General features: G+C 60.8%; 2 protein-coding genes across 2 annotated transcripts; both read left to right on the forward strand.

The window, feature by feature from the left end:
- Nucleotides 1-14665: 14665 nt before the first annotated feature.
- Nucleotides 14666-16978, forward strand: CRYBA2 (crystallin beta A2). The gene is made up of 4 exons (XM_086615743.1): nt 14666-14826; nt 15122-15263; nt 16381-16523; nt 16831-16978. Exons 1-4 carry the CDS (start codon nt 14666-14668, stop codon nt 16976-16978), a joined length of 594 nt encoding a protein of 197 aa, XP_086471869.1.
- Nucleotides 16979-21062: 4084 nt separating this feature from the next.
- FEV (FEV transcription factor, ETS family member) lies at nt 21063-25092 on the forward strand. The gene is made up of 3 exons (XM_086615915.1): nt 21063-21114; nt 22177-22251; nt 24581-25092. Exons 1-3 carry the CDS (start codon nt 21063-21065, stop codon nt 25090-25092), a joined length of 639 nt encoding a protein of 212 aa, XP_086472041.1.
- The last annotated feature ends 271 nt before the right edge of the window (nt 25093-25363 follow it).

Below are 25363 nucleotides of genomic sequence, written 5' to 3' on the forward strand. Positions count from 1 at the left end.
ACCTACACAGCTGAGAGAAAGCTTTCTTACCTTGACTTTTTGCAGGGGCTGTGAGATGGTGGTGTGTCACCTCTGTTCTACGTCTTCTCTGGTGTCTGTCAAGGGGAACCACTCAGCATGCACTAAGCAAAGCCATTAGCAGCTGTCACACACTTTTCTTCTTTTATCCTCATCCTAAATCAAAAATACACCAGAGATAGCCCCTTTCCCAGGTTGGAGAAATTCCTGCTTCCTCTTCTCAAGCTGAGAACGAGATCCTGGCCCCTGGCCCCTGTTTTGGAAAACACTCCCATGTGCGACCAAGCCACACTGCTGTCCCTTTGGCAAAGGGAGAGGGAGGCAGCAGCACCCCTGGCACTGCTCGGGGTGAGCTCTGCTGAGCAGGGAGCCCACAGCAGAGCAATCACCCGGGGGCCACGACCTCCTCCAGTGCTTCCCTGCTGCTCCCCTCAACACTTGGATCTTGGGGGCAGCAGTGAGGTGAAGGGTGGGCAGAGATGTGCAGCACTGGTGGGGAGGACTTCGCCCCTTAGCAAAAGGCTTTGTTGCTATCCACTGCCAAGGGCGAAGGCAATGAGCCACAGGACTATGGCAGAGCCAGACCCCCAGCTCAGCTCCCAGAAGACAGGAGAAGCCTGGTGTCTGCTAACTGCGTTTGGGTCTCGGGCAGGAGGAAGTCTGAACTTGTTGTACTGGCTTCAGGGCTGGATTTGGCCCCTGCACCAACACCAGCCACCTTTCTAATGCACATCTCTCTAATGGAGGTGTTGTAGATACGGGTCCTGCTCTTTCCTATTTGTGCTTAGGTGATGATTTGGCGTGATGTTCCCATGGGGCTGAGGCTAGTGGCCAGGCCGTCCAGGACAAGCTGTCTGCTGGTATATGGCCAGAGTGAGGATGGCTGAGTGTGAGCTCTGCGAGATGGTGGGGCTCCCCTCCTCCTTGCCCTGGTTATCAGGAGTGCTCAGTCATCGGGCAGTTAATGCAACACACAACAGGCCTTTTCTTCTTGGCTGTTAGTCCTGGCTCCTAGGGAGGGGTGAAATGGCCTTGGGGCAGGTGGGCAACAGAAGCTATCCTGAATCCCATTAAAACATTTAACACCTGCTGAATCGTGCCATTGTCTGAGAGATAAAGGAAAGGGAACAAAGCTGCTTTTGGTCTTGCTTGCCAGGGTGTCTGCAAGGATCTGCTGTCCCATTGCAACTGGGGGAGCCTGAATCGCCTTGAAAGACCCACTTGGCATGGCTCTGTGTCCGTGTGGGGAAGGTGGTAGCGGGGAAGGGAAACTAGGGGACTGGGCCCCCTACCCCAGGAGCGCGCAACCACTGGTTGGGATCAGCCTCTTCTTCCCCTGTACTGAGTATTAGGTAGGAACCTGGAGAGGTCCTGCCCTGACCAACCTGCAGTGTCTGGAGGCAGAGCAAAATCTGGAGAGTAAAAACATGGAGGTGATCCTCCCAAAACCCTTGGCAGAGCTGGGCAGGGACCCTTCACCCCTGGTCTCCCATGTCTGAGATACTGGGTTTTGCTGGCTCAGCTGTGTTGCTTTGGTATTTGAGAATGGGGACTTTTTAGTCCATGCTCTGGGCAGGCCAGGGCACACAGATGACTCCTGATGGAGAGATGCTCTGATGTGAGCTCATCAGTCCTCCTGGGACAGTGAGGCAGCATGAACCCTTGACTGCAGTGAGAGGAGGCTGAGCCTGCCTGTGCCAGGGCCAGCCCAGCTGAGTGTGTGAGCAGAGGCTTGGTCCCAGTGCTGCCTGCCAGGCACACGTGGGTAGATGCTTCCCTGAAGATGCCAGGGCCAGGGCAGGGGTAAGATTTTCCCCGGGATAGTTGTCTGCTGCAAGGCACTTTGCAAGTTCAAGGGACCTGCTTTTCTCCCATTTTCCATCAGGCAGCCCTGCCTTTACTCTGTCTTTGCTCTTACTTGGTGCATGGAGGGGCCGTGCCCTTGTAGGAGAGATGCTGGTGTGAGAGAGTGTTTCTGACAGAGCATGTAGGCTTGGAGATGTCTGCTGGAACTACAACAGCACGGGTGTGGAGTTTGGGTTTTTTCTGGCTTCTCCCAAAAGGGGTTGGCAGCCAGACAGCCTATGCCAGGAGCTGCTGCTCCGCTCTGCTGGTGCGTGGTCTGGCAGGGAGAGGCGAGAGTCCTGTCCAGCGTGTTTCCCACACTAGAAAAGGAGAAGTGGGCAAGCCTGAGCGTCAGAGCCTGTATAGCGTCAAAAGGAGAGGGAATATCACATTTCCTCTGAGCACCACAACCCAGGGCAGCTGTACTTCTGCATTTCCTTTGCTGGCAAAACTACTGGAAAAGAGGATCGAGGTGACTGAGGCCAGTGGGTTGGCATCACTCCAGCTCTTTCTCATGTCAGGGTGTGCTGGGCTGGGAGCCTGCAGGACCCCAGCCCCAGAGACAGCAGCAGGCAAGTGGGATGGAGCCTGTCTTTCAAAATCCTGACTGAGAGGGACAAGCCTCCAAGGAGTAAGAGCTGGGTGGCAGTGGCTGACAAGAATCTGCAACTATCTGCTTACATTTGGGAATCCACTGCAAGCACAGTGCAGCTCTGGGAAGGACAACAGTGGCAGTTTTTAAAGCATACCCAGGACTAGGACACCTGCAGGTGTCCGCTGTGGGGGTTAAAGCCTCATTACCCCCTTCCCTACCCTCTAACACACCTGTCTACACAAACAAACACGCCAGTGCACTTGCACAAAGGAGATTCTCCTGCCACCAAAGCTGCACTTCATGCTCTGTTATCCAGGGAGCTGTGGGTGCCAGAGTAACCTGGAGAGACATAGCCCAGCTCCTGCTGGCTCTGGCCAAGATCGCCTGAGGACCGTCAGGGCTAAGTAGCATGGCTGGGTGCTATGGGAGTGTATCTAAACTTCTCCTGGTCCCCGTGGGCTCTGCACACTGTTCCTGGAGCCAGCATGGGAGCATCTGCACCGGTTATCCCACTGGGTAGTGACACAGCCAGGATGCGGGAGAGCGGTGCAACTCTGGGATGCCAGTGACCCCATGGGGACGCATGTGCACATGGAGTGAAACACACCCTGTTCTCTCGGCTGCGTTGGGAGAGCTGGCTGCTGGCCCATGCCGATGTGTTGGAAACACTCCCACAAAGAGTGAGCGGAGGTGGTTTTGTTGAACTCTGCCTTGCCGCCCACCTTAGAGGTCTGTTGGCTCCTCTAAACAAAGCGTGCATCACCCTGGTGTGCCCAAGGGGTCTTCAGCACGAGCAGGGGGTTTGGGTAGGGACAGGGCAGTCCTTGCTGTCACCGGCACTCACTGTCAGGCTGTTTTGCTTTCCTGCCCCAAGACCTTACTGCTCCCTCACCTTTCAGCCGCCCAAAGTTTTGCAAGCAAGCAGCCCACACCCCAGAGCTGCCCAGGTAGGGTACCCCCACACCTGCCTCCCCTGCTCTCCCTGCACCCCAGGCTGCAAAGTGAGCCAGGCAGGTGGGTGGAAAAGTGACAGCTGGTGTTGTTCCAGTGCAGGTTAATGAATGTCTCCTCCTCTCCCCCACCCGCCCCCCCCCCCCCCCCCCCCCGCACCTCAACCTTCTCCTCCCCCCCCCCCACCCCAGCACCCAGGCTCCTGGCTCCTATCAGACCATCAGGCTCCCATTAACAAAGGCAGCCCTGGAGAGTTTGCATAGAGACCTGCTCTGCCTCTAATCTAGGTGGGCTAATCGCCTCCCTGCCCAGCCTGCCTTCCCTGGGTCAATATTTGCTCTGAGCAAACACAGAGCCGTGACAGGTGTGCTGGGGAGAAGGCTCCACCGCCGCCAGCCCAGCCCTCTCGCCTGTCTCTGCTCAGTCACATCTCTCCAGCCCCCCGATCACCGGCCAGCCAGCGCTATTTTTATCAGGGCTATAAAAGCCCCATCCAGCCGGCGTCACCCTCATTTTCTGCTCAGGAGCTGGCGGGGGAAGGCGAAGCCGCTCACCTGCCAGCTGCCAGCGTGTCACCGGAGCCAGGTGAGCTGCTGGAGCCCGGCACACCCGGGCACACTCTTCCCTTAACTCTTCTGTCTCACCTGTTATTTTGCGATCTTTTCTGTTTCTCTCCCCTCCTCCATTTACTTTCTTCCTTCCTTCCCTCCTTCCCTGCTTTCCCACCCTGCCATGCCAGTTTAACCCGCCTCTGCTCTGTTTGGCTTTCCCAGGCAGCAGGTGTCAAGCATCCACCTTCCGGACTTTACCCCTAGAGGAGCTGGTTCGGAGCAACGGGTGCAGCAAGGACACCGGCTCCCGGCCCGGAGAGACCCAGCTCAGGAGGAAGAATGGGGAAGGGGCTGCCAGCAGCCCGTGGCAGAGCACCCCTCCAGCCCACGCCGTCTGAGCCCGGAGCAACTCTGCACTTGCCTGGCGTCGAGCCCCACGTGCAAGACCTGACCTGAACGTTTTGTTCGTTCGGCTCGCGTTAGGCAGGTCCAGCCCGTCTGCAAGTGTGCGGCTGGCACACGCGCACGTGCCGCAGCACCCGCACCCCCACAGCCTGCGTAGGGAGTGCACGCTCGCTTGCCACTCGCGCGGGACGTGCAAGGTGGTTTGCAGCACGTGTGGCAGGATGAACGTACAGCCCGCGTGCGGAGCGCGCACGAGGGACGTGCGCAGAGCGCGCGGTCTTCACCCAAACACGTAGGTGCAGCGTCTGACCTGTGCGTGGCACATGCATGAAGCGATGGACATGCAGTGCACACAGACGATGCAATCCACACGCAGCATGCACGAACACCACGGGACCTGCACACGCACAGGACATGGGACTCGCATGGCACTGGTACACACGGCATTTCTGATGCTCAACTTTTCAGGCTGTGACACGCAGGACCCATGACCGTGTGCCCATGGCATGACGGGCACAGGTAACATATTAGGCAGGTGCACCTCGCCTGCGTGGCTGATGCTGCCTGCAGCAGCCTGCTGAGGAAGGGCAGCCTGGCCCTTGCACCCCGGCAGAGCTGCGGCAGGCACGGGAGCCCTGGCACAGCGCTGGCCCATGGTGGAGCTTGTCGGGCTCTGCCAAATGCCCAGGTAGGTCTCAGCAGTCTGCTGGCACTGAGGGACTTTAGCTCCCAACAGAGTGCAGGCAGTGGGGAGGGAGGGCAGGTGCAGGCAGGGGGGAGCAGGGCAGAGGATGGGGGGTTGTCACATCCTTTCCCACACACCTCTGCCCAGGTTCTCACCCAGAAGCTGAGCTCCCTTGTCCTTCCAGGGTCCATCTATCAGTGCACCAGGCTGCCCAGGGCAGGTGTTGCCTGCTGCTCATACTCATCCTTCAGGCAAGGTACCAGCTCCTGCTGGTGGCAATCCCTCTGCCTATGCTTGCTGTGGAAGGGTACAGGGGGACGAACCTGGCAAGCTGAGGGGTCTCTTCCAGCTCAGCCCTTTCCACTGCCTGCCCTGTCCTCAAAGCACAGTGCAGTGCTTGACCTGGACTCATGTCCCATCCTGTGTCCTGTCCCATTCCCATCCTCCCGCAGCCAGTGCAGAGCCGTTCAGAGCCCAGGTCTGCTCCTAGCCCTGTGGGGACGGCAGGGTCCTACAGAGCTGGGAGACAAGCCAGCAATGGACCTGCTTTCTTCCTAGCCCCAGAATGTTGTTTAGGGGGTGCCAAATGCCCCGTACCTCACTGCCTGGCCACATCTGCAATTTCTTTGACAGTCCTGGGCATGGTCCTGCCCTGCCCTAGGGATGCCACTCCTGGGCACTCCCGGCAGGCACAGGATCCAGTTCTGGCCTCACCGTGCTCAGGGATGCTCTGAGTTTACAGGTGGGTACTGAGCCCCTCCTGCAGCCTCTCCACAAAATCTGCAAAGGCTGAGCCAAGCCCTGCAGTGTGGATAGAGGAGAGGCTGGAGGTGAAGAAGCCCAGGAGTGTGACAAGGCACAGGACAATTCCTGCTGCTTCTTCTCCTCCCCATCCAATCCATGCACAGGACAAGGGTCAGCAGCCCCTGCCATGGAGCAGGAGAGCACTGTTCCCTCCCTGGGATGCCCCTGCAAGGGATGAAGATAAGGCCCCTCCTGGGTTTCCCGTCTGGGCAGATGCTCGGAAGGTTTCCAACAAGTGGTGTGAGAAAGCACCGAAATCAAAAAACGTCTCCAGGCGTACTGAGCTCCTCGTGTCTCTCCAGAGCCAAACGCCCATCCTAGCCTGGGAACAGCCACTGCGTGGTGTGGTCACCAGCCATCACAGTGACTACAGGCCCCTTAGGGCCGTGTCTCTGGGCTCTGTCTCCTGCCACCAAGCCTGGCAAAGTTGAAAAGCTGAGCAAAGCACAACACATCCTCCAATACGCACAACCCCCTGCAGCCGCCCCGCTCAGGCTGGGATCAAACACAGCATGATTAATAACTCTGAGCAAAGCCAGACCCTGCCATCCGTGCTGCTCCAGCCACCACACGTGCGTCCCCGCAGGGGCAGAGCCTGGCAGAGATGGTATCTGGCAGAGCAGGGCTGCCGAGATGCTGCCCGGCCGCCTCACTCTCCCTCGGTGGCTCCACGCACCCCTGGGCTGCCTTGCACCCCATCACAACCCCGCACCCTGTGGAACCTGTGTTGCACCGTGTAGATCGCTCCAGAAAAGCATTTTTTGACTTTTCAGCGTATCCAGGCAGCGGCCAGGGAGCCAGACCCTGCGCTGGCACAAGCAGCACATCTGTGTGCAGGGCAGCACGTGTGTCCCAGCAGGAGAAGGGGACATCCACAAGCAGCAGCACTAGAAATTGTCTCCCACCCCCATCTTCCCAGCTTGCTTTCCCTGTCCCAGCTTTTCCAGCTCAGTGGCCCCAGGAAGCCACGTTACCCTACGGGGTGTGTTGGCTAGGGGACAGCCCTAGGGCAGGGTCAGCACCCGAGGGTGTGCCGATCCCTGCACCAGGCAGTGCCAGAGGCTTTAAACACCTACATCTCCCACATCAGAGCCCTGCCAAGGGCTATGCCAGGCTGGCAGGGAATAAAGCACATGGGGGTGCTGCTGCCTGCACTGTGCAGTGCTGTCCCCCCAGCCCCATGGGCCGTGCATGGCCATTTGCACAGCTCTGGGGACCTGGGCACCCGGGTTGGAGATTTGCATGGTGCAGATCTGCATGGGGAGATTTGCATGGGGGGAGAGCAGGGTGCAGGAGGAGCCCTGGGGAGGCACGAGCGCTCATGGCTGCATTTGCATATAGGCGTAGTTGCATACAGGTGTGCGTGTGCATTTATGTACGTGTGTGTATTTGCATGTATGTGTTTATGTGTGCATGACTGCACACATCCTGGGCTGGGCAGGCAGAGTGGAGCTGGTGTGTCTTGCTGCTGCATTCACTGCCCTATGTGTGCGTGTGTGCACGCATGTGTGCATGCATGCACGTGTGTGTGTGTGCTCCTGCTGAGCTAAATGTGTGCTGGCCATGCCCCTGCAATGCTCGCTGCTCTGTGTCCAGGTGTGTGTGCATCATACGAAGGTGTGGGTGTTAGCAGAAGTGTGCACCATTGCAGGCTACTTGCGGGGTGTTGCCTGTGGGCTGCGTGTCCTGCCCAGCCCCGATGGGGTGTCCCATCCCGGGGCAGGCACTGCTTTGTCACAGGATGTGGCAGAGGCAGCTGGTTAACCTCTGCACCCCAGTGCCTCTGCACCCCAGTGCCCTGGGGGCATCAGCCCAGGGAGCTGCTGCTGCACACCGGGTTTTGTGGGCACCCCCAGACCTCAGCTTTCCCCCACCCAGCCTATTCGTCATGGGTCTGTCGTGCCTGGAGGAGATGCCTGGGCTCAGCAGGAGCTCCCTGCCCTGGGAAGGTCACTTTGTCCCAGCACCGCTGCGGGTACCCAGCCAGCTTCCATGAGGTCTGGGCTAAGGAGCCTGAGGCTGCTTGTGTCCTGGGGCTGGGCTAATGTTGGAGGTCAGAGTGTTGCTGAGCACCCTTCAGTTCCCTCCATCCCTCCCCCAGCTGCTCCTGGCCAAGGCAAGGACCAGGGCAGGGAGCACAAGGGACTGTCCTGGATCTGTGCTGGAGTCCTGCACTCCCCGTGCCAGGCTACAGCTTCAGATACCATCCCCAGGCAATAGGTCCATCCCACGTACCCCCCCCGCACCCCCCCAACTCACATCCGTGGGGAGAAGCAGCCTTCAGCCCAGCTGGCTCTGGAGCAGGGTTGTTGCTCTCTGGCAGACAGGGTGGAGGGGAAAGGTGGGTCCCAGGCATGGAGCTGCATCCTGCCACGGTGAAACAACAGGCAGCTCTGCCCACCCCCAGCATGTTCCTGGCCACGGGGAGCTCACGGTGGGTACAGCCTGGCATCCTCCCCTCTGCACGCACAGGCCTCTGGAGTGAGGAGACAAGTTTTTCCATTGCCCCAGGAAAGGGCTCTGAACCCCCATGAGTGAAGGGCATAGGGGGGGCCTTGCTGAAGGACTCAGGGTGCTGGGAGGAAAAACTCAGCTTGCACTAGTTCTGATCCTTGGAGTGGATCAGCCCCATCCTCCCACGGAGTCTCTGGAGATGGGGTGACTGATGCGGGTCCCCTCTCCTGGGCTAGCCGGTGCCCCCAGGGAGTGCGTGGGCAGCCTGCCGGGGGGTTTCACGTCGAGCAGGGTGCCAGGGCCGCTGCTCCGGGCTCAGCCGTTGCCGGGTTTCGGGAGCCCCGAGGCAGGATGTTCTGTTCTTGCTGCAGCGCCTGGCTTGGCCCCGCCTGCGCTGCTTCCCCAGAGCAGCTGGAGGAGGGGAGCCGCCGCTGTCAGGCTTTTCGTCTGCCTCCTGGACCAGTGTCACCCAGGCTTGGGGCGCCTGGCACTACAGATGTTGCTGACAGGGGGAGTAGAGGAACACGGGGGTGGATTGGGACCTTGGCCAGGTGCCAGCAGAGCTGGCATCCCCTGGCTGTGGGGCTGAGGGAGTTGAGGAGGTCCAAGGACCACCCTCCCCAGCTCTGTCCTTGCATCCTGCACTCCCACGGCAACACCTCAGGTGCTATAGGTGAAGCTGGGACCCGGGAAGCCGTGCTCGCCCCATGGTGCCCCTCCAAATACGATACAATGTACTGGAGGAAATGTGCCAGCCATGATGGGCTGAGTATGAGTCGAATGTGCTCCCCTGGCTCTGTCACCACTCCCCTGGGACTGGTCTGCACTGGGCATGGTGTGGGGACCAGTATGTTTCTCTAGGATGCTGTAGCTATGGGGTGCCCTAGGGGTGCCATGCTGGGATCATCTGGGATAACAGGGAGGAGGTCACAGTGGCTGGCACCAGCGGGCTCCATTTCAAGTCAGGATCTGGACCTGAGGACCAGAAACCGGCTCCTTTGCCCCGGTACCCAGCATCCCCATCCAGGTAGGGTACAAAGGATGTGGAGGGAACACCTGAGGCTGTGAGGGACCCACCACCCTGGGGCCCCTTTTGGAGCAGCCTGGCTGGTTTGGTCCCACTGTCAGTCCTGATGGGGCTGGGTCAGCCTGGGGACCCGACAGTTGCCACCTGCTCACACCCGGGCTGTAATCCACAGGCAGGAGGTGAGCAGCTGGCGAAGCCTTCCTGACCTTCAGGTGGGATTAGTCCCCATGGGAACAGTGGGGAGCAGGCAGGGGAGGCCACCGCTCCTCCAGCAGTTCCTGGGGACTGAGCAAGGCTGGCAGAGCCGGGGGGTTGAGCACACCCCCACACTGGGGCAGCCGGCAGCCAGGGCCAGGCATGGCAGGTCCGGGATGGGTGGCAGGGGGTGAGCATGTGTCCCCTGGGAGAATCCTTGTCTTGGTGGGTCTTTGTGGGTGCGTCTCTGGAACTGTGGGTGCCAGAGGGCAAAGTGGGCGCCCACAGTCCCACGGGGAGGGGGTGAGCGGCATGCCTGGTCTTTGGCCAGGGTGCCTGCTGGTAAGAGCAGCGGGAGGGCAGGTCTAGAGAGTTGGTCCCAGGGGAGTGCTGGTGGCTGGCTGAGAGAGAGGAGGCTGGTGGCTGGAAGAGAGAAGGCTGAGGGGTGGAGGGTGCAGTGAGGAAGACCACCTCAGCAGGCTGTCTGCAAGACCCAGCTGTGAGCAGGCACCCATGGGTACCCCTTGAACGGCAAGTGGCTGTGCCCTCCACAGCATCCCTGACCTTCTTTGGCCACTGACGATGGTACCCAGAGACCAGTCAGCATCATGGCCCCCAGTTCCGATCATGATCCTTCCCCAGCTGCCTGCTCACCCTGGGGACTCATCCTGCCCTGGGTGCAGCAGGAGCTGGGGCAGGTACCCTCCCCCGGGCGATCCCAAATACCCGGGAGCTCTCTGGCCCCTCCAGGCACAGCGTGGCTGCCGCCCGCTGCGCTGCGTGCGTGTGCGCCTGTGTGGGAGCTAATCCCAGCAACATCTGCCAGGCTGTTTGCGATCCCGGGAGTTTCCGGCTTCGGGGAGGGGACGGCTGAGTACCCGGGGGGACACGTGTGCGCAGGGTGGTTGGTGTGTGCTGGGGCTCCCTGTGCAAGGCAACGCCTGTGCAAGGAGGCTTCTGCAGCGGATGTGTGCCTGAATGGCACACGTGTCCTCTGCAGCCAGCAAGGCCCCAGGAAGGGACGAGTGACACTGGGAACCCCAGCAAGCCCCTTGGCTCTAGGATTTGGGGACCCGGCAGGTAGAAGTGGGAGTTTTGGCTGGGATTTACCAGTCCTGGTGTGGCCATGTTCAAAGCAGCCCTGTAGGTAAAATGCTTGGGGAGAGAAGGGAGCTGTCTACAGCCTTGCCAAGGGGGATGATTTCCCAGGGAAATGAGGCTGGGGGAGAAAGGGGTGAGGGGAACAACACACTGCCCCTGATTTAATCAGCCAGATCTTGCAAATAAAAGCCACCTGTTTCAGCCCTGGCAGCAGGAAGTCATCCCCAGAACAAACAGAGCACCAGGCAACTGGGAGAAAGATAAACAGGGGCTGGCACCAGCTCCATCTGCTCCTGCTTGGCCCAGCCCCTGGACCTCCAGCCCCTTGGGATGGTGCAGTCCCCAGTGGGGTTGGGAGCAAGGAGAGAGGAGCTAGCAGGGCTTGGGGGGTGACTGGCCAGGGCTCAGCCTGTGGTGTCAGCCAGATGCAGGACCACACATGGCTGTGCTGGGCTGGTCAGCTAGCCCAGATACTCATAACAGCAGTGGGAAAGACAGCATGCTGCTATGAGCCCCAGATGTGCCCCAGATGAGGGGACATCAGCATCAGAATGCCCTGGCAGCGCCTGCCTCACCTCCCTTGAGGCTGCCTTCAGCCTGCACAGCTCCCTGAGCCACGAACCATTCCAGGACCAGCGCCTGCACAAGGCATGGAGTGTAACCCCACGGCCGGGGAGCACGGCTGGCATGGTCTGGGCTCAGCATGGAGCACCTGGGCATCCCTGTCTTCCTACCATGCCCAGGGGCTGCTGGTCACTCGCCCTGTGCCCAGTGGCCCAGAGAAACCTGATCTGTTTTGTGAGCACAGGGAACAGGCTGAGCCGGGAGCAATGCGGGGCTGTTATTAAATTAGCTTATGCAGGAGGCCCTGGGCGAGCACTACCCAGCTCCCAGAGCCGATATTAGCAGCTGCCCTTGAGCGGAGTCACTGCCTGTTCCTGTACCAGCCTCCCCCTGCCCCTGTCCCCAGCCGGGCAGGTGTGATAACTAAAGCCTGGCAGCTAATCTGGCCACAGGGTTGCTGGCTGGTGACAGGGACCACTTGAAGGCCCCAGGAGATGCCCCGGGAGGCCAGGCTGTGTCAGCACCCTGGGGTGCAGAGGGCAAGGGCCCTCGGCATGGTGCCATGTGGGCTGCCCCCTGATCCACTGTCCCCAGATGCGGCTGTGGTTCCCGTGTGGCTGCCCTGAATGTGCCGAGCGGGGAGTGAGGTACATCCCAGCGTGTGGGATGGGGCTGAGAAGGGAGGATGGGGCACAGCCGGCACCTGGGGGCAGGTTTCTCGCCTGTACCCCCTTCACCAGATGCTTTTATCCAAAGGGTTGTATGGGGCTGACGGAACCGCCTGCATGCCCTTCATGGCACAGTACCAGTGCCCCATAGATCCTGTAGCACACTGTGCAGTGCCCCATATACCCCGTACGCACACCCCATAACAGCCTGCAGCATATCCTGCATAACATATCCTGCGATGCCCCACAGCCTGGGGCTCTGTAATACACCCCACAGTGCCCTGCACCCCATAACCCCAGACTGCCATCACACTCCATAGCACCGCACCCTAAACAGTGCCCCACTCCTCTGCTCACACAGACAGACGAGGGGCAGCAGCGGTTGGGGGGAACCCTGCAGTGCGTTAGCACTCCATCTTGCCCCACCAACCCCCAAAGTGTTGGCTTCCCAAAGAGCTGCCCAAACCTGACCCCCATCACTTTGAGGGATGACCCCAGGCCACTGGGCTGCATCCTGGGGATCTGCTTACCCCCACACATCCCCTTTCCTCCCCGGGGAGCATCTCCATCCTTCCCTCTATCCTCTGCTCCTCCAGGCAGCTCCCAGGGGGTCTTCCCCCTCCCCACGCTACGAGCACTCAAGGAGTCTCAAGCAAGAGGGGCCCCTCCCCAGCATCTGTACCCGGCCAGGGCCACCAATGTCGCTTGGTTGGAGCAGGCTCCAACCGCTGCCAGGCTGCACCCTCTGCTGGGACCTGCGGGCATCGGCGCAGCCCGCACCGAGCGTCGGAAAGGGATGGAAATGCTGCCCGGTACGTTGTGGAGCAGTGGAGGGGACATGAAGAGGACTCACGGGTTCTGCTCCCAGCCCCTTCCTGCTGTCACTCCTCAGTCTCCAGTTCTTGCTAAGAACGGGGCAGAGATGCCAGGTGTCCTAACAGCTACTCACGCTGCACCCTCCATCACCGGTACTGCCGGCATCTCTTGGGGTGCTGCCACTGTGCTCAGGACCCCCAAGAAGGCTGAGGTTTTTCTTAGGTAGGTTTGAGGTGCTCTCGGTCAGCCCTTGCCCAGAGGCCAGAGTGGCTCTTGCCCAGCTGAAGATGGGGAGTGCCTGACCTCACCACGGGCGATGCAGGGATGTCATAAGAAACGCCACAGCCAAGAGGCCCAGGATTTCACGGCTGAGCTGGGCACTCTTCTTCCTTTCCAGCCTGTTGGCCTCATCCAGCCCAGGTCCTGGCGGGTGACACTGGAGATGTCTGCACTGCACAGCACAGTCCCAGGCAGGGCTGGACTTGCTGCACGAGTGAAGGGAACAGCTCTGCTCCAGAGCTGGTCCCCTCCCACTGTTCCCAGTGTCCCCTGTCTGGGCAGGAGGTGTGCGGGGAGCACCAGAGCCTTTTGCCAGACCAGGGGACATGCCCAGGGCATTGCGAGTGAGAAGCATGTAACTGGGGTCTATCAGTGCCTGATCTGGATTCAACACAGGGACCTCCACAGGGTGTTGCACATCTACCAGAGAATGGACTGACCAAGCTGTGGTTGTGCCAACAACTCTTCCACCCCTCTTGCTCACCCCAACCTTCTCCCACCCTACACGCAGCCCTTCCCATGCAGGCTGAGCCCCTACCCTGCCCTGCCAGCTCGGGACATGCCAGGCAGAGCCTGGCTGGAGGAGGGACCTGCAGTGGCAGAGCCACAGGCATAGGGGCAGATGCAGCACCAGAAGAGCCCCGCATCCCAGTCCCAGGATATCAGTGCCCCACAGCTCCCAGCTGGCAAATCCTGGCTTCACCCTGGCACCTCCTTCCCACCAATCTCAACCCTGGCAAAGGCTGTGGGTGCCCTGTGAAAGGCTGGGTCCCTAATCCCCGGGCCAAGCGGGGACATTGTCTGGGGGCAGAAAGGAAAGCGGTGCGTCAGGCCCTTTGCCCATTGTGCCCTGAGCCCCTGCACAAACACAGCCCAGCACTTTCATTGTCAGCTTCGCCGGGCGCGGGGGGGCCGCTCTCGCCACACTGCCTAACTGGAATGGACAACTGGAGTCTGGGGTGGGTGCGCACCCCATTCCCCCCCCATTCCCTGCCTGCTGACACAGCACCCTGCCCGCCTGCACCATCGGCACTTCGGCGCCTGCCTATAAAGGGCGAGGGGAGAAGCCGGCGCCGGCACCGCCACCTTCGCCTCTGTGCCCTGCCGACCAAGTAAGTACCAGGCTGTGAGCCCCCAAGCCCCCGCACTGCTCAGGCGCTGCCATGCTCCCTTCACCCCCCACCCCAAGACCCACCCCTCCACCACACACTCTGGGGAAGGCAAGCCATAGGGTGCTGCGTGGCACAGCAGGGGTACCCTGAGTGGGCAGGAGGGATGCTGGCACCCATCTTTGCAAAAGCCGGGCTGCTGGGCCCCAGGGCTGCACCCCGAACCTGTGTCTGAGTCGGGGTCACTGCCACCCCCCCCACTGGGTACAGCACCACCGCACGCAGCCGACACCAAGCGTCATTGCAGGGGACTTGGGAGAAGAGAAACTGAGGCAGCCCCGGGTAGATCACATGGAGAGACAGAGCATCGCAAGTGTCCCCTGCAACTTGGGGGTCACCAGACAGAGATCCCACAGCGGCAAGGGAAGGGGAATGGGAAGCGTCCTTGGAGGGTGAGGGGCTGGTGGCACATGGAGTGCATGAGGGCAGCGTCACTGGTACTTCAGGCTTGGTGGCAGATGGCGGAGTGGCTGGGGACTGATGGTGGGCACCTGCCCAGGGTGACGTGTGTGGCTCTGCCAGCAGCTGAGCGACCCGCATGACCAGCAGCGAAGCCATGGACACCCTGGGGCAGTACAAGATCACGGTGTGGGAGGAGGAAAGCTTCCAGGGCAAGCGCTGCGAGTTCCTCATGGAGTGCCCCAGCATCATGGAGCGCGGCTTCCGCAAGATCCGCTCCATCAAGGTGGAGTCTGGCCCGTAAGTGCCCCACTGGCTCCTTCCTCAGCTCTGGCACAGCCTTGTCATGCAACCTCCCTCCCTGTGCTCCTTGTGTGGTGCCTCAGTTTCCCCATCTGCAAAGCAGGGAGATCCTGCCGAGCTGAGGTGTGGGTTGGAGGCAATGGTGTGGCCCTGGGGAGAGGGGTCCCGCTCTCAAAAGGGATGTTTGCTGCTAGCAAGGACCCTGACCTTCTTTCTCCGGGAGAAGCCGGCCCTGGGCTGAGCCTCAGGCTGCAGTGCACATCCCTGAGGGCTTTCCTCCTCTCCCCTCCAGCTGGGTGGGCTTCGAGTACCCAGAGTACCAGGGGCAGCAGTTTATCCTGGAGAAGGGTGACTATCCCCGGTGGGAGGCCTGGAGCGGGAACAGCGGCTACCGGACTGAGCACCTCCTCTCCTTCCGGCCTGTCAAGTGTGCGGTGAGTTACGGGGACTCTGCACCCATGGGTTTGGGGCAGGGACAGCCTCGTCCCAGCAGCCCAGCATGGAGGGAGAGCTGGGACGGAGGGTGATGCAGGACAGACAGGAGGATGGGTTACGTGGGATGTGGGATGGAGGGGTGAGGTGTGCATGGATGGGCGGTGGTATGGAGGGGTGGCTGCACCCGCTGGCTTCCACCTCCCTCCAAGGATCCTGGGATGCTCTTTGGGCTTAAAATTTAGCCTGAAACACCATCTCAGCTCCTGCTTTGTGCACTGGAGAGCCACACCCCAGGCTGGGGTTCCCAGGCCTTGTCCCCCACTCGGGTAGGGCATAAGGCCTGGGGACCCTAGCCTGAGTACCCTGGGATGGCGTGAGTGGAGAGGAGCCAGCAGGACCGCAGGGATGCTTGGGGTGCGGGGGTTGGTCCCCCTCCCGCCTGGGGTACCCGAGCCATGCCCAGGCAGATGCAGCCTCTATCACTCCATCTGCAGAGACACTGGTGCTCGCAATAGCGGCACGTCTGCGCCTCCGAGCGGGGGGTCCCCCCCCAACTTTTAATAATCACCAGGCAGATATGCTTGGGCTTTAATAAAGGGGATGCGATAAGATCACTCCTTACTGGCAGGACGGCTCCTCGGTGCAGATAGATGCGGGTGGGGGCTGGGCACGGAGGGGGGGGTAGGGGGGGGACAATGCCGCATCGCTCAGTGTCCCAGCAATTAACTCCTCGGTGCCCAGCACCCAGCAAAGCCCGGCAGAGCCAGGGGGACCACTCTCAGCAGCCTGCCTTGCCCCACAACTCTCCTGCAGCCTTGGGGAGCAGGAGGATGCTGAGGGCAGGAGCCCATGTGGGTGCAGAGAAGGCGTTCGCTGTCACCCTCCCTGCAGCTGTGCATGGGAACCACAGGGATATGAGAGCAGCATCCTCTGGGCAGCCCTGGGGTGTCCCAGTGAGGGAGTGCCAGGCTGAAAGACACCCATGCCTTGCACCAAAGCTGGGCATGGTCCCAGACCTCCCACAGTGCCTTGGCGTGTGTCCCCCTTGATGCCACATCCCCTGTCCCTGCTGAAGTCACCCCGGCCCCTCTGACCCACAGCCCTCTCCCTCTTCAGAACCACAATGACAGCAAAGCCATCCTCTATGAGGCGGAGAACTTCCAGGGACACAAGTTTGAGCTGAGTGATGATTACCCCTCGCTGCAGGCGATGGGCTGGGGCAACAAGGAGGTGGCATCCATCAAAGTGAACGCCGGAGCGTGAGTCCCACCAGCAGGGAGGGGGTTGGCGAGGCCCAAGAGAAGGGTTCAGAGAGCAACTCCCTCCTGCATAGCCCTGGGGATGGGGTACGCCAAAAAAGAGGGGAAGCAGCCTGCTCCCCCTTCCTTGAAAAATCCAAGCCATAGTAGTCTTTTGTCCCTTCCCTCTCAGGGCAAACAGTGGGATGGGATGGGATGGGATGGGATGGGATGGGATGGGATGGGATGGGATGGGATGGGATGGGATGGGATGGGATGGGATGGGGGGCATTTGTTCTGGGGCTCTGAGCCAGGGGTCTGCCTGCAGGTGGGTGGCATACCAGTACCCGGGATACAGGGGCTACCAGTATGTGCTGGAGCGGGACAGACAGAACGGCGAATTCAAGAAGTACAACGAATACAGCAGCCAGGCCCACACCAACCAGATCCAATCCATCCGCCGCGTCCAGCACTGAGCAGGGGCAGGGCCGTGCGCCCCGCAGCCTCCGGGCTGCTGTGCAATAGACCTCTATCCGGTAGCAAATAAAGGCATTTGTCAAAAAAAAAGGCGGGCTTCTGCCTCTGCTCTGCTCCTCCTCCACCATGGGGTGGGAGGCAGGGTGCCTACTCCAGCCATGCTGCCCCCCAGCTCTCAGCAGCTGGAAGGGTTTCCCCTTCCAGAGGTGGGTTTGGACCCATGGTCACTTCCACCATGGGCTGAGCTCTCTGCACCTTGCCCCAGGTCCATGCATGGCAAGTAGAAGGGATGTAGAACAGTCTCCACCTCTGTGATGGTCCGGCTGGGAAGATGGAACTTACTGGGAACTTACTGGCCTTACTGGGCAGAGAAGGAACTGGAGATGAGAGGAGGCATCCAGGGAGATTGTGCCCTGGGTCTTCCTCGCAGGCTTAGCACCAGGGAATGTGATTGTCACAAAGCCTGTGAACAGGAAGTCCTCTCTCTCTGTACCCTGGTTTGGAAGAGAGAGGGAGGTCCCTGCAGTCTGTGGGCCTGGGAAGGAGGGGAAGCATTGGGATCATCTGAGGGGGGGGACTGCCACAAACAGGATGGCCACTGTTGGGGCAGAATTGGGGGCACTGGCTTATAGAGAGGGCATATAGGGGGGTGGGGGGGTGGGTGCTGGAGACAGGGGCTGGAAGTCCTCGGGGCAGTGTCCCGCAGCTGGCAAGGGGATCAACTGACTGCTCCCAGCACCCTTAGTGTGTGAGTCCCCCCCCACCAAGCCTGGCCACGCCAGCACATCCGTGCTAGTATCCGGCTCCGGCTCCGCCCGGGCACACCGGGAGCCCCACCCAGCCTCCTCCTCCTCCAGAACCCTTTCCAGGCCTCTTCTTTTTCCTCCATCTTGCTCCAGCACCCCGAGTCCTCCTGGGGCGCAGGCCTCCAGTCGGCACCCTGAGGTGCTCCTTGCTGTAAAGCTGCAGGGTGCTAGGTGGCTGGGATGCATGCGTCCCCTGGTGCCCACTCTGCTGCAAACACGTGTGGCCTTGGCACTGTGGGCGCCCCGGTGCCGGGATTTTGGGAAGGACTGGGCTGAGGTTGGTGTGTGCACACTTTGCACCCATGGCTGTGCAGAGACCCCAGCCCAGGCGTGTGTGCATGTGCACTGCACATGTGAGCTTGCACAGGAGCGTGCACACGAGCATGCATGCAAGTGTGCCCGTGCATGTCCCCTCTACTCTCACCCCTGTGCAAACGCCCCAGCACCTTGTGCATCCCCATCCCACGGGCCGTCCCTGCTGCACCCCAGCCCTCCCCTTGTCCCCTCCGTGTCCCGCTGGCCCCACCCCGCCACGGCCCCACGGCAGCCGGCCTCTCCCCCTGCACAAACACATTCCTGCACACCCGGCCAGCCCAAGGCCACGTCAGCTCAGCTCTGCTCCACTCCGGCACACAGGTGAAGTTGTCCTGGGCACCTGCGTATAGAACTGAGACGGGGGAGGGCGGTGGGGGGGAACTGTGGGGGTCATGGCAAAATGTGGGGTCCCTCTTGGTCCATCCTGGGGAGGGGGAGTGCGCTGGGTTGAGGAGTGGGGGGGTAAACTGCCTGCTTGCAGCCAAAGGGACCTGCTGCTGCTGCTGCCAGCTGGGTGCTACACGTGTCTGGGCTCCGTCCTCTGGAGCCCCACGGACCTGAACCCTCTTGGATCCTCCATAGACCCGAAGCCCCATCCCCTGGCTCCCCCATGGACCTGGGCCCCTGTTCCCCGGATTCCTCATGTACCCTGCCCCCCCATCCTGTGGATCTGCCCCAGCTCTCCATGTCCCCGTGAACTGGGGGTCACATTGCTCAGGTCCCCAAAGCTCCACGCAGGCACAGGGGTCCCCAGCCACTGAGACCCCACACTCGCTGCCCCTCTGCACCTCTCAGCCCCTGGGTCACCCAAAACCCCCAGTCCCCTCACACCCCACTGTAAGCTGCCCCACCCACTGGCTTTCCTAGGGACCCAGAAGTCCCCATCCCCAGTGTCCCCCACAGCCCCCCATCTCCAGCTCCTGCAGCCCTAACCCTGCTTCTCAGGTTGATCCCAAACTGCTCCCCCCACTCCAGGCTGTTGCAGTGTTTCTCAGCCCAGACCCCCTCCACCCTCCATGCCCTCCGCCATGCACATTTGCTGGAGGAGGATCCTGGCCACTGGGGCTGCCGGGGCAGAGGGGCTCGGTGTGTCTGGCCCCCTCCCCACCTCACCCCGCTGTCTCCGGGGCTTGTTTTCCGTTGCCTGCGGTTTGTTTCAGTGACTCAGGCAGCGAAAGCAAGTCTGGGAGGCTGCGGAGCCGCTGCCGGGAGAGCTACACTTGGGGGGCTGGGGAGGAGAGGGATGGGTGGAGCAGCCAGGGTTGTTGGGCTGTAGGGAGCTTGGACACCCTGCTGTGGGGTTCAGGGGATAAGCTGGCGAAAGAGAAACTTTTTAAGGGTTGTTACATTCAAACAATATGGGTGGGGAATTGGTAAGGGCGTATTGTGGGCTCAGCTCGTGTCTCCTCCTGCCAGCATCTGCTCTCTGTCCCCGATGGAGATGGACAGCAGGAATGGGGCACACAGAGCCCAGCTCAGCACCCGTGGGATCCCCTGTTTCCTAAACCCTTTGGACACCTTCACCCAGGAGGAGCCACCCCATGGGCTGTGACTTCTTATGCAGGGCACATTTTGACTGCAGTATAAATAATATCCATGAGTCTGGCACGACTGTATCCTGATTTCCACTGGATTCACGTCTCGTGATGACCACTTTCAAGAAATTTGGCTAAGTCCGGCGTGAGAGTTCATCCTTTTACTAGACGTCAATGAAACACCGCAGGAGAGGTCGTGGGCTGATGGGTGGCTTGGCTGTACAGCATTGGACTTGTGGAGCAGAGCTGGTGCCTGCTGTTGGCATGCTGCCTGGCTGCCTCAAGCTATGGGATGCTGGCAGAGGATCCACTCTTGGCCATCTTCGATGGCTCTGTCCCCTTGGCCAAAAGTGGATCCTCTGTCTGCACCCTGAAGCTGCATGTAGCAGCTGGAGTCATGTGTGATGTGAAAAAAACTGGCAAGATGTGTCTGAGAGCTGAGATCACCCCAGACCCTTCCCCTGTTACATGTTTCTCCCCGAACCATGCTCCCATCTTCCTAACACCAGGGCTGCCTGGGACAAGCTGGTGGAGATGGGGCCGTGCAGGTTTGGGTGGGTGTTGCAGTGTCACCCAGCTTCTACAGTGTCCTGGTTGCCTAAACGATGACATACAGATCTTAATAAAGATGGGCAAGAGATTGACATAGGGCTGGGGACCCCAGGATGGTCACAGGCTTAACCATCCTCGAGACAGGGACTGTCCAGAAGGGCACAGAGAAGCCAGGGAGGTGGCAGAGCTGTGGTTCGTCCTGGTGCCACCAACTGCAGGAGATGCACTTAGCGACCCCGGAGCTCTGGACACTGTAAAAGGACCTCACCATCGGGGTCCTGCAGCTGGATGGACGTGGTGAAGACACAACTGACCCACGCCAGGGCTCTGGGATGGAGGGGAGCGGGATGATGCCGTACGGTGGGATGCAGCGTGCCCAGGCAGTGAGGGGACCACCATGCCCGCTGGCTGGCCATGCAGGTCGGGGAGCGGGATGCTGGTGGCGGTGGTGAGAGGCTGGGTCCGGGCGGTCTCCAGGCAGTGTCCGAGCCCTGCTCCCAGCTGGGATGGCAGCGCCGTGTTTGCGAAGAGTTAAGGAGGCGGAAGAGGCAGGAAGCGGCCCGAGCCGCTCTCCATAGAAACCCGCGGCCGTGATTAAAGTCTGATGCGGGCCCGATAGCGGAGGGGGGGCGGGGGGGGGGGCAGCGCCCGCTTTAATTACAGTGGAGGAAATTGCTGGAGCCGGGGCCCCGAGCCCCTGCGAGTTGCCTGGAAACTCCCCCCTCCCCCGCCTCCCCCGGCCCCTGCCCGTCCCCTGCCCGTCCCGCTGCCATTTATTCGCCATCAGCTGCTCCCTGATAAAGTGGAATAATAATAATAATAATAGGGGCAGGAATATTAAAACATGCAGCCCGCGGGCCGCCCCCACAGCTGCCATGAGACACGGCGCCGGAGCGGTGCCACTGCTGCTCAACATGTACCTGCCAGGTACGGGCGGACCCCCCCGGCCGCTGCCCCGCCGCAGCGCCGTGCCCCGCACAGCACCCCAGCCCCGCCCGCCCTGCTCCTCCGCTGCCCTGGAGCCCTTCTCTGCCCTGTCTCCCTCCAGCGCCCACCTTGCCTTCCCCTCTCCCTCCGTCCATCCTGCCTTCCTGCCTTTCAGCCCCTCAACCGTCCCTTCCTCCTTCCTTCCAGCCTCTCTCACAGCCTTCCACGCCTGCATACCCGTCCTCCCTTCCCTCCTTCATCCACCCACCATCCCCCTGTCCTTCCATCCCTCCATTCACCCTTCTGTCCTTGCAACCCATCCTTCCACCCACCCACCCATCCCCTGTGCCTCCATCCTTCCACCCACCCACCTGTCCCTCCGTCCCCCTTTCTGTCCCCACTACCAGCCATCCCCTCCATCGACACTCCATCCCTTCCGTCAGCCCATTTTTCCACCTTCTTACCCATTACCTGCCTGCTCTTCCATCCATCCATCATCCATCCATCCATCCATCCATCATCCATCCATCCATCCATCCATCCATCGCCTTTCCTTCCCTCCTTCTTCTTATCCTTCCATCCATCCATCCATCCATCCATCCATCCATCCTCCCTTCTGTCCTTCCATCCACTCACCCATCTCTCCTTCCTTCTTTCCCTCCATCCTTCTCTCCATCTCCCCTTTCCCCAGCCGTCTGTCTGCTCCCCAAACATCGACACTCGTCCTTCCTTCCACCCACTGCTCCTGCCACCCATCCTTCCACCCCACCCGCGTCCTCTCCCTCTCCCCCTGCTCCGCAGCTCTCTCCCTCTCCTTCTCTCCTCCCTACCCCAGCCCGCGGGACTTTCTATTCCTATTTAAAAGCTTCCCCAGCTCCGTCGGAAATCGGATTTCCTTTTTCCTGGACGCGTTTCCTGGCTTCGCCGCGGCGGCGGGGCAGGCGAGGGGGAGCGGCCGGGGGCTGCGGGGAGGCTGCCCGCGGGTGGGCGCCGGGGGGTCGCGGTCCCGCCTGGCTCCAGCCCTCCCCTCCACCCCCACCCGCGCCGCTTTTTTACCCCCAGATCCAGTCGGGGAAACTTTGTTCAAAGACGGCAAGAGCCAGGCGTGGGGGTCCCTCAGCCCGGGCGTGCAGAAAGGTAAGAGCACCCCTGCCCCTTCCCCGGGACCGGTCCCACTCCCCTCGGCCCGCCCGGAGCCGGGACTCCCCCCGGGGCACACGCATCCTCCTCCGCCCCGCAGCTGTCGGAGATCCCGTCCTGTCCGTGTGCCGGGCACTGCCCACACAGGACACAGCCACTGTGGAGCCCTGCTCCCCGCTGCTGCGGGCAGCTCGGGCCGGGAGTGTCTCTTCGCTAAAACCCACCGGGAAAGCGGCCGAGCCCCGCCGTCCCGTCGCAGCAGAGGGGATCCGGGTCCCCATCCCCCGCGTCTCCCTCGGAGCTCCGCAGCGGGGCGGGTGCGGAGTCCCAGCTCGGGTCCTCCCGGTGCTCCTGGGACACCCGACGGGGAGGGAACAGCCAGCCAGCCCGGGAGCAGAGGGGGCTAAGCTGGACTCGGGGCACCCGATTCTGGAAGCAAGGAAATGAGGTGAGATACCACCCAGGGTGTGGGTCGGCTGGGAGATGATGGATTCCTGGGTGCTGGAGCCATCCGTCCAGGGAAAACCATTCAAGGGTCCCAGGGATTGGCCAAGGGCTGGCAGGAGAGACAGGGGCCCAGGAGTGCTCTGAGCAGGAATAGGGGAGCCCTGGTTCAGGGGTGGGGGTGGGAGGGCAAAGATGGGACTTAGGGGTGTGCTTTTGCCTCTGCATGGTGGATTCTGCCCCAGCCATACGTACTCTGCGCGCTGCGCTGTGGTGAGAAAGACCTTTTTTGATCCCTAGAGGTTTCCTCAGGGAACTGTTGGGTTGCTGCGCCATAACATCCTGCGGCAGGCAGGATTGAGTCCCACCACCCCACCCAGCTGCACCCCCCAACACCTCCCTGCCCTCCTTGCATGGGGTGGGGCACCCCGTGGGTGAGGGATAGCGGGAGCCCAGGGTGGGGCTGTGGGGATGTAGAAGAGGCGAGGGCTGTGGATGTACCCTAGGGAGGACGGAGGAGAGATCCCCCACCTCAGTCCCAGGATGGGGGATTTGGAAATACAGTATCTTGGAAAAGACCTTGGCTCATCTGACTGGATCAGGATGTCTGAACGCGGTTTGGTGGAATGGGGATGGATGGGGAATTCTTCCACAGCAAGAACTGAGGGGCACCAGATGAAATAGGCAGGTGCAAAACACGCAGGACAAGGCAGTTCTTTGTGGGAAGCGTAGCTGAGCTGCGGAGCTGCTGCAGGGGTGGTGGGTGCTAAACCTCTATTGGGGTCCCAGCACCATTAGACAAAATAATGGCAGGAAAAGCACCAGGAGGATGAAATGCAAAGACACTTCCTCTGCAGCAGCAAGGGCTTATGCTGCAAGGGCTGGGGTCGGGAGCAGGGATGTGCAGGGGATGCTGCTTGGGAGGAAGTTTGGGGGCTTGAGGGGTCTGGGTAAGTGCAGGGCTGTTCTGCAGGGTGGCTGGGTCCCAGAGGTGGGACTGCTCATCACCCTAAGGTCCAGGGGCTCTCTCCTCTCGTGACCTCTGGCCAGACTCAGTGGACCCTGTCCTTGTGCTTCACCGTGGGCATGTCCAGGTGTGTCGGGCTCCTGTGTGTGCACAGCCTGGAACAGGGGCACCTTGGGCACCCACCAAGGGTGCTCTTTAGTGCAAGCTGCAGGTGCAATGGCCATGGCTCAGAGAGGACAGTTTTCCTCTGGAAATAAAGAACATTGGTGCCTGATTCAAAGCCACAGCAGGTCCTGCCCTATCCTGGTCTCTCCTTCCCCTATACCTGCCTGCACCTGCCAGGGGTGCAGGTCAGAGCAGCTCACCATGGAGACATCCTTGCAGGGTACAGTGCCCCTAGAGATGGGCAAGGGCTGTGCTGTGACATCAGCCCAGTTTTGAGCAGAGGTGGCAGTGGGGAATATTGGTGCTGGGATGGATTTGGGTACTGCCAAGATACCTCCTTCCTGGGGCTGCAGATGAAAGAACCAGGCCTGATCCTCACATCAAAGCAAATGAGCAGGTATTGATCCTCAGTGAGGCATGAATGAGGGCAGGAGGGACGTGGGGACCTTGGATCCAGACCCACTGCAGCCTGTATTGACCTCTGAGCTCTCCTTCCCCTGTCCAGAGGTGCAAGGGTGTCCTCTGCTCTGCTTGCTTGAGGGGCAGGATGGGGTAGGGATGCTGCAAAGGAGACAAGACCTCTCACCATCTTCTGTATCTCTAGAGCATGTAAGATACAGTGAGGTGCATCTGAGACCTGGGTCTGGGAGGGGACAACGTAGCAGGGTGTCAAGGAGATGAGGGCACATCCTGCCCCGCTCCTTGTGCCCCGAGAGGGAGCTTTAACCTCTTCGGGCCCCCGTCTTGCAGGCAGTGGGCAGATCCAGCTGTGGCAGTTCCTGCTGGAGTTGCTTTCGGACCGGGCCAACCTGAACTGCATCGCCTGGGAAGGCACAAATGGGGAGTTCAAGCTGATTGACCCCGACGAGGTGGCGCGGCGCTGGGGCGAGCGGAAGAGCAAACCCAACATGAATTATGACAAGCTGAGCCGGGCGCTGCGCTACTACTATGACAAGAACATCATGACCAAGGTCCACGGCAAGCGCTACGCCTACAAGTTCGACTTCCATGGGCTGGCGCAGGTGTGCCAGCCAGCCACCCCTGATCACACCCTCTACAAATTTCAGGGTAACTTGGCCCCGCTGCCCTTCTCGGGCATCTCCAAACTCAACCTCATGACCTCGGGGGTGACACCGGCTGGCTTCTCCTACTGGCCTGGCTCCAGCCCGTCCCTCTACCCCGGGCACGGGCTCCAGCCCTCTGCCCCATTCAGCGCCATGGCAGCCTCCCACCTCAACAACATGAACAACCATTACCATTAGAGGCTCAGCCGCACCAGGCGGATCTCCCCGTCCCTGACAGTGTGGGGCTGTGGAGCTGGGGAGCTCAGCAGGGAGGGATGTGGGGTGGGATCGTGCCCTGCTCTCAGTTGCCCCCTTTTAGATTTGGTGAGTGGTGTTGGGGGCGAGGGGTGCTTGCAGGGTAGCTGGGTTGGTTCCCTGATGTGGGTGGCTGGAGGAGAGAAGCCATCTAAATTTAGGGTGAGGAGGGATTCGTGATCCTGTGAAGGGACATGGATACCTAAGGCAGGGT

This window comes from Tauraco erythrolophus, chromosome 8 (genome assembly GCF_009769465.1).
Source record: "Tauraco erythrolophus isolate bTauEry1 chromosome 8, bTauEry1.pri, whole genome shotgun sequence".
Classification (NCBI taxonomy): Eukaryota; Metazoa; Chordata; class Aves; order Musophagiformes; family Musophagidae; genus Tauraco; species Tauraco erythrolophus.